The sequence below is a fragment of the Lynx rufus genome, unplaced genomic scaffold, assembly GCF_022079265.1.
Source record: "Lynx rufus isolate CCGP_SWC_20201006 ecotype Redwood Valley unplaced genomic scaffold, mLynRuf1.p SCAF_1, whole genome shotgun sequence".
In the NCBI taxonomy this organism is placed as follows: domain Eukaryota; kingdom Metazoa; phylum Chordata; class Mammalia; order Carnivora; family Felidae; genus Lynx; species Lynx rufus.
The window spans coordinates 169841842-169856667 of NW_025814823.1; the positions used below are offsets into that span (position 1 = coordinate 169841842).

The window sequence follows — 14826 nt, forward strand, 5'->3', positions numbered from 1 at the left end:
AGCTTTGCTTCAGTCCTTGGCCCTCCAACTTAGGGGCTATTGCCCAGTTCTCTCTGAGTCTTTTCATGATTCGGGACTCCTCGTTGGTTTCTCTTGCAGGGCAATTGCAAGTCTGTACTTGAATTCTTTCTTTCACACTTGAATTCTTTCTTTCACCTCCACAGTATGTCAGAAATGCCACCAGTTTTATGGCATGAGGGTAGTCCCCTTTACCTGATTCTATCTGGATGCAATTTTCTATCCCTTTTTCTTTTCTCTTGGCCATTTTAGTTAGGTTGAACTGTATGATATTGCCAAAATTGTACCATTTTTGATGTACGAAAATGTCAGTTTCACGTGATTCAACCTAATACTAAGAAGAGAGAGTGGTAAGATGTTGGGAGTGGGAATGCACATTAGAATCTAATGTTCAGTCTTTTGTCTTAACCTTCCTTTGAGAGATGCTGTTTTGGCAATGGGAAATATTCTGGAATATAGGCCTGATCTTAATGATATCATTTTGCTTGAAGAATGTATTGCTTTATGGCAACAATAGGGCAAACGAGTTTTATTTCTGGTCAAGCTTTGGCACAGTTTTCTCCCTTCTTGTTATAATCATTCACTTTTACTCATTTATTACATTTATCTGTGGAAAGAGGGTAATAGCATTTTCTTTCTCCTATTTACTTAAACATAACATTCTTAATTCTCCTTGCCTGAATGCATGTTTTTTTGGGAAAAGTTAATAAATACATAGGTGTGCTCTCATTATTTAAAATTCTGAGCTTGTCCCAACTGGCAGTAGTGACAGAATTTTTTTTTTTACTGCTAGTATAAGGCTTATGCAATGGTTTATTTTTTCCTTTTTGAAGATGAGTCTATGGATTATATGTCTGTACCTAAATTTGCAAGCTAGCTGTTGCAGAACAGAACCTGTTAATTCCAGCAGAGTTCCATGTAAGCTTTTATTGTCCCTGAAGAATACCAATTGATTGTGGAAACTTAACAGAAACATAACTCAAATGATCCCATAGTCTATTCTAGCAGTGACTTGTTTGATTCTTACCCCCTGTGGCAGCAGTATTCAGCTCCATGCTTTTAAAAATGAGAATCTAGTTAACTAAAGGAGATCCATGCAAACAACATCTAGCTTTTTTATTTTGTGTGTGTGATTCAGTGTAATTTAATCAATTATAGTCACGGTGCCTACTTGTAACACATAGCCAGTGCATTTAAAAGAAACTGCCTCCTGTTAAATAATCAGCACATTTTCTGTCTATGCTTGTTTTATTTTTGAAAATGACTAGTATGTTAACATTCTTTTTACTTTTTAGGCTTCATATTTGAATATTTTTCGGCTAAATGCAGTTAAATACTGCATGATGTTTATAATACATCAAAATGTGAATCCTTATTCAGAGTCAAGCAGCTGAAACATTAGCCTTAGCATTTCCTTTGACTAGCACCCAGCATATTACATATTCATTTTTCCTCTCTGAGCTCTGAGACATTAACACAGTTTTTACAGTGTATGTGCTCCTGCTGTTGAGACTGGTGTTCAGTGAAGAAGCCCATGAGTTGTAAGAACCTAGAATAGTTTGTGTGTTTACCAGAGTCTTGACCAGCTTCCCTGTGTGGACCTTTTGGTATGAAATAAGGCTTCAGATACATGCTGGGAGGAAGGGTACCATCGGTGCATTGTTATGGAAGTTATAGTTAATGAAGATATTTTATCTTCATCACCTTGCTGGGTTTCATTGCTTTGCCAGGAATGCAAAATCTTTAATCTCTCTACCCTTCTCTTACATCTTTTTTCCTAGGTCTATATTTAAGTGAACCTTCTACTCTCTTTTCTTAACCCTCTGTTTGCTTATTGAAATCAGAGAAATGTTTGAGATTACATTCTTAAATAATATAAATCCTAACTTATTGATGTACATTTTGGGTTTCAGTTTCTAGAAAAAGTTCTTATACAGGCTAACTTATTATACATTTTATACAGGTCAGATTTTATGGTGTTTGACCAAAGGCTGCTGTAAAATTTGCAGAGCAATGAGAAGTTAACAGTGTGTCTTGTGATGTTCAAGGTAAATTGCAGATTTGGATTGAGTTTAGAGCCTAAAGATACATAACATTTCATCAAAGGAATCAAAGCAGTTCACCAGTGTCTAAAATAACTTCAGTGCTAATAGTTGAAGCAGCAGCATATGTGTATTTGAAAAAGTATGTATTCCTTCCCCACTTCGTCCAATCCCCGTTCACTTCCAGTGAGGCCGCTTTGCTTTTCTTCCACCCCTCAGTCACTTCAGCTGGTGGCTTCTCTTTACATGGTGGATACTGGCAAAAGCCATGAGGGACTACCAGCATTGGATGTTTCCTCAATCCTCCTGGGAGGACTCTTCACAGCAGCGACCCTGATCGCTCTAGTCTCATTGAAATTCTTCCCATTTTTGTCTTCTGTGACCCGGAGCTCTTTCTCTCCTGTTCCTATTCCTGCTTTGCTGAGCATTCCTTTTTCATCTCCTCAGTTTCTTCCTCTGCTCATTTCCTAAATGTCCCTTTTCTCACCTGTGGGGTGGCATCCCTTGTTCTCCTCTTTACTTTGCAGGCTCATCCACACTATTGTTTTAATTACTGGGTGTTTGGGCTGCTTCCAGATCCAAAGCTCCGACCTCAACTTCTTTTTTTCCCTATTTAGTTATAATATTAACAGCTAACACTTCCTGAGTGCTTAATGTATACCAGGCATGGTGTAAGCATTTACCTGTATTTACTGAGTTGGTCCTATAGCTTTCTTATGAATTAAGATGACTTAGGTTTCCTTATGAGGAAACTGAGGCAGAGGTGTTAAGGGATGCACCTAGGGTCCTCCAGCTAGTAAGTATGGCATGAGGACCAGAGCCAGGCAGTCTTGACCTGGAGCCGGTGCCCTGACCCATTGTGTGCTCTACCTTTCCACTGGCCCTCAGGCTACATCCAGTCAGTCCCCAAGCCTTGTGAGTTGTGCCTCCTTAGTATTTCTGTGCTCTGAATCCCAGCTCCAGCCCCATTACTCTTCGTTTCCTGCTATTCTGAAAACCTCCACCTGGTCTTCCCGTTTCTAGTTGTGCCTCTTGCAGGTGTTCTCCATTTCACCAGGAGTTAAGCTTGTAATAAATGATTTTGTCCATGTCCCTTCTTGGCTTTAAAATGCTTCAGTGATGCTTCAGTGTCAAAAGGTACAGATCTATGTCCTCTGTCTGGCACACACTGGCTTTTGCTCGCTGATTCCTCCCTGCTTGTCCACCCTTACCTCCCATCACTTAGCCCTTCTGAGCCACGTGGGTGTCCGCAGACTCTTGCTATTTCTTGCTTAGGAATTTGCCCGTCAGTTGAGCTTAGAGTTTGTTTGTTTGTTTGTTTGTTTTCCCCTTTTGTGCACTGGTTAATCTCAGTATTACTCATTTTTCAAGACCCAGCTGAGACAATATTTTATTATCTTATTTCCAAAACCTTCCCTTATTGACTCCACTCTTCATTCAATAAATATTTACTGTGCTAGACTCCAGGGATATAGGTGATCAGTAAGACAGACCTGATCCCATCCTTCAAGGCAGAGTAGGGAAGACATAAAATTAAATGCAGTATCACAATCAAGTGTTTTCCTTCTATGGATGCGTGAAGGGGGTCTTGGAAGACTTCCTGAAGCAGGTGGTGGTATTCAAGCTGAAACCTGAAAGGCGGTTAGAATTAGCCGGGTATGTAGGAGGTGGCAGAGGGTGGGGAAGGAATTCCAGGGTATGAGAAGAGAATTGTGATTATGGGCCAGGGATGAGTAAGAGCTTGGCATGTTCAAACACCTGGACGCAGTGTCTGAGGCTGCAGCAGTGTGGAGGAAGGTGTGTGTGCTTGGGCTGGGTAATGTACGGTCATCAGGCAGATGCAAATTATAACTACTCTAAGATTCTGTCCCCAACCTTTTAGAATGGCTAAAATCAAAAAGACTGCCAACACCAAGAGTTGACGAAGAAGGTGCAGCACGAAGAAGGTGCAGCAGTTGGAACTGCCCTATTGCCAGTGGGAATGTAAAATGGTACAACTGCTCTCTGAAAGCCACCAGAGTTTTCCAGAGTTAAACATACATCATGTGGCCTAGGAGCCCCCTCCTAGGAATTTATCTAAGAGAAATGAAAACATGTTCACAAAAAGACTTGTTCACACATTTTCATAGGGAAGTTTTCATAGTAACTTCAAACTGGAAACATTTCAAATGCCCATCAACAAGATAATAGATGAAAAACTTGTGGCATATTTGTGCAATGGAATACTCCTCAACGATGAAAAATAATGAATTACTGAGATGCATAGTAATATGGATGAATCTAAAGAATGTATAAAGCAAAAAAAAAAAAAAAGCCTGATGCAGAAGAGTAAATAGTGTATGATTTTATTTTATCAAGTGTAAGAGTAGCTCAGCTTATCTATCATGATGAAAATCATGAAGTAAGAAGAATGTCTTTCTCTTTGGGGGCAGTTGAGGTAGGAAACGATTGGAAAGAGGCACAAAGGAACTCTCTGAGTTAATGGAAATAGTCCATATCTTGTTTTGGTGATTACAGGGATATAAACAGTTGTCAAAGCTGATAAGACTAAACACATGTATATTGTGTGTTGTTGTCTCAATTAAAAGTCTTTTAGAAAATACATTGCAGCCCTAAAATAATGATAGGTCTATTTATTAACATGGAAAGATAGGTTGCTCATGGTATAGTATTAAGTAAAATAAGTTGGTTAAAAACTCTACCATGACCCCTTAATGCATTTATAGCAAGATATTTAGATTTTTAAATTGTATTCCTTAACCTCTTATGTATTTTCTGATTCATTTTGAATGAACATTTTATTTTATTTTGGAAAATGAGAACATGAAGTAATATTTACAGTGAAATATTTAAAGGATAGCCTCTTTTCTTTTCATTTTTTAAAGTTTTTATTTAAATTCCAGCAGCTAACACACAGTGTAATATTAGTTTCATGTGCACAATTTAGTGATTCAACACTTACATACAACACCCAGTGCTCATCACAAGTGCTTAATTCCCATCAACTAATTAACACAATCCCTCACCCATCTTCTCTCTGGTAACCATCAGTTTGTTCTCTACACCCAAGAATCTGTTTCTTGGTTTGTCTCTCTCTTTTTTCCTTCTATGAGCATTTGTTTTGTTTCTTAAATTCCACATGAGTGAAATCATACACTATTTGTCTTTCTCTGACTAATTTCACTTAGAATGATACTCTCTACCTCTATCCATGTTGTTGCAAATGGCAAGATTTCATTCTTTTTATACCACTTCTTCTTTATCCACTTATCAGTCTATGGACATTTGGGCTTTTCCCATAAATGGCTATTGTTGATAATGCTGCTATAAACATCGGGGTGCATGTATCCCTTCGGATTAGTGTTTTTGTATCCTTTGGGTAAAAATACTTAGTCGTGCAATTGCTGGGTCATAGGGTAGTTCTATTTTTAATTTTTTCAGGAACTTCCATACTGTTTTCCACAGTGGCTACACCAGTTTGCATAAAGAACATCCTCTTATTAAAACTTTACAGAAATGATTAATTGAGCCATCTAATATGGGAAATATTCTTAAATAAAATTTCATGACCATCTTATGCTATGGTTGTGTTAGTTTTCAATGCTTAGGAGAAATCAGAGTATCACATTTATAGGTTAGAAAAATTTTTCATTAATGTTTTAATGTAAGTCCAAGTATATGCAGGGTACATAGTGAAGGGTAAGAGATAAACCACCCCTGTCTCCATGTCATCTAGTTCTTCCCACGGGACACAGCTGCTGTTAACAAACTTATTTTCTAGATATACAGGAAAATATATGTAATACATACATATGTACAAAGACATATGCATGTGTATTATGCAAATGGAAGCATGCTGTGCACATTGTACTGATTTTTTTAGGAGTTTTTTTTAAATTGTGGTAAAATATTCATAACATAAAATTTACCACTTTAGTGATTTTATGTGTACCATTTGGTAGCATTAGGTCCATTCACATTGCTGTGCAGCCATAACTTTCCTCTGTCTCTAGAACTTTTTCATCATCTCAAACTAACTGCGTACCTGTTAAGAACTTGCCCTTCACCTTCACCTCAGCCCCTGGCAACCACCATTCTATTTTCTGTTTCGAGAAGTTTGCCTACTTCAGGTACCTCATAAGTGGAATCATATAGTATGTGTCTCATTGTGTCTGGCTTTGCTTCATTCAGCATAAAGTCTTCAAGGTTCATCCATATTGAAATGTGTCAGAATTCCCTTCCTTTTTAAGGCTGAATCAGGATAATTCATTGCATGATTTACCACATTTTGTTTATCTATTCATCCATCAAAGGACATTTGGGTAGTTTCTTTCTGTTCTTTTCTTTTTTCTTTTTTTAAGTTTATCTTATTTTGAGAGAGAGAGGGATAGAGTGAATCCCAAGCAGGCTCTGCACTAATAGCACAGAGCCCAGCGCAGGGCTGGAACTTAGGAACCATGAGATCATGACCTGAGCCACTAAGAGTCAGATGCTTAACTGACTGAGCCACCCAGGCACCCCTGGGTTATTTCTACCTTTTGGCTCTTGTGAATAATACTGCTATGAGCATAAGTATACAAATATCTGTTCAGGTCCCTGCTTTTAATTCTTTTGTGTATCTATCCAGCAGTGGAATTACTGGATCATGTAGTAATCCTATGTTTAAATTTTTGCAGGACCCCCATGTTGTTTCCCACAGCAATTGCACCATTTTACATTGCTACCCATAATGTACAAGGTTTCCAGTTACTTTGCATCCTCATCAGAATCTATTTGCTGTGGGTTTTTTTTATTTGTTTTGTTTCTATTTTTAATTTCCATACTAATGTGTATTGTACCATGCTTTTTTAAAAAATTTTTTATGAATATAATTTATTGTCAGATTGGCTTACAAACAACACCTGGTGCTCATCTCAACAAGTGCCCTCCTCAATGCCCAGCACCCATTTTCCCTCTCCCCCGCCCCGCATCCACCCTCAGTTTGTTCTGTGTATTTAGGAGTCTCTTGTGGTTTGCCTCCCTCCCTCTGTGTTTGTAACTATTTTCCCCTTCCTCTTTCCTGATGGTCTTCTGTTGAGTTTCTCAAGATCCACATATGAGTGAAAACATATGATATCTGTCCTTCTCTGACTTATTTCACTTAGCATAATGATACCTTCCAGTTCCATCCACACTGGTGCGAATGGCATGATTTCATTCTTTCTCATTGCCAAGTAGTATTCCATTTTATGCATAAACCACGTCTTCTTTATCCATTCATCAGTTGATGGACGTTTAGGCTCTTTCCATAATTTGGCTATTGTTGAAAGTGCTGCTGTAAACATTGGGGTACAAGTGCCCCTGTGCATCAGCACTCCTGTATCCCCCTTGGGTAAATTCCTAGCAGTGCTATTGCTGGGTCATACGTAGGGTAGATCTATTTTTAATTTTTTGAGGAACCTCCACACTGTTTTCCAGAGTAGCTGCATCAGTTTGTATTCCCACCAACAGTGCAAGAGGGTTCCCATTTCTCCACATCCTCGCCAGCATCTATAGTCCCCTGATTTGTTCATTTTAACTGCTCTGACTGGCATGAGGTGGTATCTCAGTTTGGCTTTGATTTATATTTCCCTAATGATGAGTGATGTTGAGCATCTTTTTATGTATCTATTGGCCATCTGGATGTCTTCTTTGGAAAAATGTCTATGTCTTCTGCCCATTTCTTCACTGGGTTATTTGTTTTTTGGGTGTTGAGTTTGGTAAGTTCCTTATAGATTTTGGATACTAGCCCTTTATCTGATATGTCATTTGCAAATATCTTTTCCCATTCTGTTGGTTGCCTTTCAGTTTTGTTGTTTGTTTCCTTTGCAGTGCAGAAACTTTTTATCTTGATGAGGCCCCAGTAGTTCACTTTTGCTTTTAATTCTCTTGCCTTTGGAGATGTGTCAAGTAAGAAATTGCTGCGGTTGAGGTCAAAGAGGTTGTTGCCTGCTTTCTTCTGTAGGACTTTGATGATTTCCTGTCTCACATTTAGGGCTTTCATCCATTTTGAGTTTATTTTTGTGTATGTACCATGCTTTTTAACCTTAATATCTTGGAGAACCTTCCAGGAGAGAAGAGCCCACCCTCCCCCCTCTTTTTTTATGTTTGTTTATTTATTAAAAATTTTTCTTAATGTTTATTTCTGAGAGAGAGAGACAGGATGTGACTGGGGGAGAAGCAGAGAGAGAGGGAGACACAGAATCCGAAGCAGGATCCAGGCTCTGAGCTGTCAGCACAGAGCCCAACGTGGAGCTTAAACTCATGAACTGCGAGATCATGACCTGAGATAAAGTCAGATGCTTAACTGACTGAGCCACCTAGGTGCTTCTGAAGAGCCCTTTTTTTAAAGATGGTATAAAAATCTATATTATCAGCGGACCTTAATTTATTTAACTCTTTGCAATGGATGCCCATGTAGTTTTATTTCTGGTCTTTTGTGAATGCATGGAATGTATCTTCATATGTAGTGTACATAATGCTTTTGTTTATTTTTATACTTTAAAATACTTCCTGACTTTTTTTAATGAATATGAATATTTTAATGAATATGAATATACAGAAGTATATATGCATTTTAAAATTTGATAGTTATTGCCAGCAATATGTGACAATACCTATGTCCATACATCCTTGATGTCATAGTGTGACGTCACACACAACATTTTGATGTTTCCAGTGTGATGAGTAAACGTGGCATCTCATTGAAGTTGTAATTTGCACTTCCTTCTGAGTGAGACTAAATTTCTTTTCAGTTTGGGGAGCCAAGAATTTCTGAAATAAATGCTTCACATTCTTTGTTCACTTGTCTTATGAGGTCTTGGTACCCTTTTCTAAAAGGAACCCTGAGTGGTAAATATTGACCAAACTGGAGGAGACTCCTGCCTTCATGGAGCCTATAGATTTTTGAGGGAGAAAGACAGTAAACAGACAGTGTGTAATTAGATTTTGTGATAAATGCTATGAAAGAAATTTTCGGGTTTTCATGAAAGATAACAATTTAGGTGGGATGGGATATGGTGGCTACGACGGGCTCCCAGTGGATCTGTAAGAGCCAGTGAGGTAGATCGTTTCTGGGGGGAGGTGGTGTTATTCCAGGAAGAAAGATTGCACGGACAGTTAACTAAAAGAAGGAGTATGGCTGGAATGAAGTGAGGAAGAAATGATGGGAGATAACTCATTTGCCATTTGTGCCTCGTGTACTAAATCTTTAAAGACAGGCATCAACAATATTGACAAGTATATGACGAATTTCCCCAATTATTCCTATATGAGGAATCTTAAAACAGATTTTACTTTTCTTATTAGGTACTTCCCATGAAAGGCATACGAATCAAGCAAATGATAAGCAAATGTTTTTAGGGTATTAATTGATTCATCGGGAGCCTCCATCTTTTTGAATTTTCCAGTTAACTAAATTTTTATTTAAGAATGAATCCCTGTACATCATCTTGTATTATTTCATATTTCCCCAGATGTATGATTACAAATTCAACTCGTTTTCTCATGTGAAATTAATTTGTGATTCTTTGAAGCTTGCTAAATGATGCATTTTTTACTACTAAGTTATCTGTAACAATTTCCCCATTAGGGAAAAAAGCTTTTTGAGTCTATCCTTCTGTGTGTGACCAAATTCCAAATGTGTGATGAGCCTACATAGGGAAAAAGTGACACTCAGAGAAAATGATTTGCAGCTTCATGTGCTTGGCAAGTACATTCTTAAGTGTAAATTCTACATCTTAGGCAAAGTGAGCCTAATTTTGATCAGTTATTTAGTTAAGCTTTTTTTTTTTTTTTTTTTTTTTTTTTTTAAATATTTTCTTTTTTTTTCAACGTTTATTTATTTTTGGGACAGAGAGAGACAGAGCATGAACGGGCGAGGGGCAGAGAGAGAGGGAGACACAGAATCGGAAACAGGCTCCAGGCTCTGAGCCATCAGCCCAGAGCCTGACGCGGGGCTCGAACTCACGGACCGCGAGATCGTGACCTGGCTGAAGTCGGACGCTTAACCGACTGCGCCACCCAGGCGCCCCTTAGTTAAGCTTTTTATACCAAATTCCCAAGCAGTGAAATGGTAGAAACATAGAAATGTGTGATGCCGTTACCAGTAGTTACAAGTCAGCCGTTTAAAAGAGTGAAACAGGAGTGTTTTGATTTTGAAAGTTAGTGCCTGGTTTCCTGTTTTCTAGATTTGCTGTGCGTATATATTTTCTTTCCTTCCCTTTTCCTGTCTTTTCACTTTTGCTTCTATATCTCATGTTTATTAGGAAATATGAGGAAAAATTGTACACGTAAAAAACTTGCCAAAAGCCAGTTTCTTGGCAGAAACTAAGCAATAGATCCTATGGAGGGAGCATGTCTTTTTTGATTTTGTATTCTCCTAGTGCAGCGAAATAGCTCAGGTGATGCTTGTTGAATATGGAGTACATGGAAATTGGAAGCACCTGTATTTTTTCTAAGTAACTTTTTCTGTAGTTATAGGTATTTCCTGTTATGTGATTAAAAAATTATTAAAGTCTCAAATGTACAGTTGCGGTCCATCTTAATTTTATTTTCATTATGTTGCTAACAGTGGCAGTTTTAAATATGGCACTTTTTTGTAGGCTAACATAGCTTTCCTGTTATTTTCCTGTTATTGCTTATATACATTTTGGGTGGGGGGGCTGTGTGGCTCAGTCGGTTAAGCATCGACTCTTGGTTTTGGCTCAGGTCATGATCTCTTGGTTTGTGGGTTTTTATAAATAAGATTGAAGTTTTTATAAATAAAACTATGTCCCATTCTTTTCCACTTATTTAACCTGCTATTTTAATAGTATAAATATTTTATTTTTTTAATGTTTATTTATTTTGAGAGTGAGAGAGAGTGCGAGTATGAGCAGGGGAGAAGTGGAGGGAGAGAGAAGATCCCAAGCAGGCTGCACACTTAGCACAGAGCCTGACGCGGAGCTTGATCTCACAAACTGAATCATGAGATCATGACCTGCGCCAAAGTCAAGAATGGGACGCTTAACTGACTGAGCCACAGTCGTCCCAATGGTATAAATACTGTAAAAATAGATTTCATAGCTTTATAGTCTGACCCACCAAAGTGTCTATTTTTGAGTAAGCCACAGTTACATGATAGCTTTTTAACTATAAAAATGGCTTTTATCAAGTAGAATGGCAGGTTTTACTTCATCACTGTTTTCTAGAATGTTTCAGATTCTTTCTATCTTTAACATTTCTTATTGCCTCTATTTTTTTTCCCCCTTCTGTTTGGTCCTTGACTCTCCTTTTGATTGTTTTCTCCTGACTTCCTATCCTTCTCTGTTTCCTCTTTGTTTTAATCCCCTCAAGCTTAATTTTTATATCGGCCTCTTTTCCTTAACTTTTCTTTTACAGTTAGCTCCTTTTAGATGTCTCACTGTCATATCAAACAGCCTTATCCAAATTTATGTTTATGATCACAAAGTGACCTCTCTTCTCAACTGCACTGTGTGTTTAACACTGCTCCACCATCAGACACCAGGAATTAACAGTCCCAAGCCATGTGGGCTGTAATCCTTTCTTCTATCACCCCTGATTTCCTAATTCCCACTGATTTTTCATGAAAACACCTCCTGTCTCTCTCCTCTTCCATATTTCCTACCACTTTCGTATTCTAGGTTGTACTACCTCATACCTAGATTATTCCGAGACTCCTTTCCACCTGGCCCTGTGCTGACCAGTTTATTTTGTGTATGTCTCCGAGCTTCATCTAATGTAAAGCTTTCTGTAAAAAGCTGAGCTGAGAATCTCGTTACACATCCCTCTTACATCTCACAACTATCAGAGTGCCTATTTATGTGCCAAACATGCTTCTCAGGGCTGGGCGTGGAAAAGTGAACAAAACAGCATATCCTGGTTCATGCTCTCTGGGAGCCTATGTTGTGTTCTGATGGTGGGTGGGGCTGAGGAGGGAGAGAGAGAAGACATAGAAATGAACAAGGTAATTCTGGTGTGTGATGGAGTGGGGTGGTATGGTGGGAGTATTTTTAGGTTAGGTGCTCAGGCTGACTTCTTTGGGTAGGTTTTATTTGAACAGAGACATGAGGACCACTGGGACCAGTCAGGTTGGGAAAAATAGGAGAGAAGAAAATAGGTGAGAATATTCTGGAAAACATTTTAATGCATGGGAGGCTTTCCATGCCTTCCCAGAATGAAGTGACAAGACAGTCTTTAAGGTAACCGTTGTGTTCAGGGGCGCCTGGGAGGCTCAGTCGGTTAAGTGTCTGACTTGGCTCAGGTCATGATCTCATGGTTCGTGGGTTCAAGCCCCACATCAGGCTCTGTGCTGACCTCTCAGAGCTTGGAGCCTGCTTCTAATTCTGTGTCTCCTCCTCTCTCTGCCCTCCCCTGCTCATGCTCTGTGTCTCTCTCTCAAAAATAAACATTAAAAAAAAAAAAGTAACCGTTGTGTTACCTTTCATACATGATTAATACATGATCATAGTAGCATCTGGGCATCATGGGGAGGGGAAAGAGATAGATTGTTTACAAAGAGACCTGAGAAACTACTTGCTGTATATAGTAGGTGTGATTCTTTGCTCAGTTTGCTGTTTCTTGGAGCCCATTCATGCCTATGGGACAGGAATTACGTAGCAAAATAAAACTGATGTAGATGAAAAGTTCCATCATTGGAGTGATTTTTTTTTTTTTCATTTTAACTTTTAGTTTTTTTAATCTGTAATTTCTCTTCTCTGTTCAGAAGCAGCCAAGACTTTGTTTGGCCAATTTATTTCTGAAATTTTCCAAAAGATCTGTTTACTGGAATACTGAGATAAGGAGTCACACTTCTATATTTGATGGCCAGAGATTAAATCCCAAATCTGTCCAGACATCTCAGGCTTCCAAGTACTGGCCATAAGATGTAAGAGCCTGGGTCTGGGCCAGAGCCTCCAGAGTGTGGCTAAATCGGGCAGTCGCCAGGAAGATAAGAAAGAGAACTGACTGGAAGTAGTTTGACAGTAAAAGCAGGTCAGAAGAGCCTTGGATTTAGTTGTATTCATAAAGAAATGCATTTTTTTTTTTTAATTTCCAGCTTCTGTACCATAAGTTCTTGATTTGGGTCTATGAGAATCCGAGGTTTGACTGGACATTTGGGTTTTTTTAGACACTCTTATGTGAATTGTTAGTTGGTGATTCCCATGGCAATACAGATTAACCTTTATGCAAGGAATTATTCATTCATTCTAATTATTTTATTATTTTTAAAAAATACTTATTTTTGACAGAGAGCATGAGTGGGGAGGTGCAGAGAGAGAGGGAGACAGAGGATCTGAAGCAGGCTCCTCACTGACAGCAGAGAGCCTGATGTGGGGCTTGAATTCATGAGCTGTGAGATCACCGCCTGAGCTGTAGTTGGACACTTAATCGACTGAGCCACCAAGGCGCCCCCATTCATTCCGTTTTAAAAAGTGTGTCCATTTTCCACTCTGTCACTGATTATACGATTATGCATATGTTTGAATAAATCAGATGTTGTGTTAATGCTGTGGATTCTTTTATAGGCTTTATAGGAAAATGTTAATCTTTTATGTCTGGTCTGCTTCAACTAAATTTGGCTTGGTACTTGACTGTTAGTGGTAGGTATCCAGTGATGTGTATCCTTATTAAAGCTGCTGCTTTTTTCTGAAATTTTACACTATTTTTCAAACCATCTTGCTGCAGACTTACAAGTCTGTGACATTTAAGGTGTTTGCTTAAATTCTTGACTTGTGTACTTCTTCAGGTACTTCTTCAAATTTTTAGTCATTTATCATTTTTTTCCTTGGAGGAAGCTATCATCTTGTAACAATTCAGTTGCTCTAGGGCTGGGAATCTAGTTACCTTGTATGGCATTATGGCAAAGGAGTACCCAATGGACGGATAATGGTAATGTTAGAGCTTTTCACTCAATAATGTAAAATAAACTATACAGATAACATTTTAGCTGAATTTGGAGCAAAGTGCTTAATAATGTTTTCTATATTCCCAGAAGCATGTGATATTTACTAGCTTTACCTTTATTATTATTACTTTTGTGTAGTTTGCATGATTAACTTACCAGTGTCAGAAAGACTAAAATAAATATTGATTTTTTTCAATATAGGTGTATTGAAACAAATGTAGTGCTTAAAATGACAGTCCTTCAATAAACCCTCATTCGGCATATACCACAAGTAAAGCGCTTTGCTAGGTGCTTTGCAAGATTCAGAAATAAGTCAGATGTGTTTCCGTCAGGATCTTTGAAGTTGTCTGGGAGATTATAACTTTATGAAAAGGAACTTCCAAAGTGACCTACAGTGGCTTTGCCTAGGGTGGAAGTGGTGGGGGGGAGTGTCACCACAGACACTTTACTAAGAATGTTTTATCACCAGGGTCACAAATTTGAAATTTATTCCCTGGTTTAAAAAACTTTTTTTAGTAACTAATATAAATACTGGTTACACTTAAGGGCTGTCCCTAATGTTTATGCTGTTTTAAATCTTTTATTTGAACTTTTCTTGTGTGTTATTGTAAACTCCTATATTACTTTCTCTCCAGTTTGCTACAAAATGGTCAGTTTGAAATTGTGACAGGTGGCTGGGTTATGCCTGATGAAGCTGCTGCACATTATTTTGCCTTAATTGACCAACTAATTGAAGGACATCAGTGGCTGGAAAAAAATCTAGGTATGTATTAATGTCTTTCTCCTTCATTTGGACAACTTTGGGCAGTTAATTTGGGGGAACATGAGATGAGGCTTTAT

At 38.3% G+C, this 14826-nt stretch overlaps 1 protein-coding gene across 1 annotated transcript in view; it reads left to right on the plus strand.

Moving 5' to 3' along the window:
• MAN2A1 (mannosidase alpha class 2A member 1) overlaps positions 1-14826 on the plus strand; it is a 167129-nt gene that overhangs the window by 45556 nt on the left and 106747 nt on the right. Inside the window, exon 5 of the mRNA XM_047090160.1 lies at positions 14622-14749. Within this exon, the coding sequence (XP_046946116.1) occupies positions 14622-14749 (128 nt within the window). The remainder of the gene's footprint in view (positions 1-14621; positions 14750-14826) is intronic.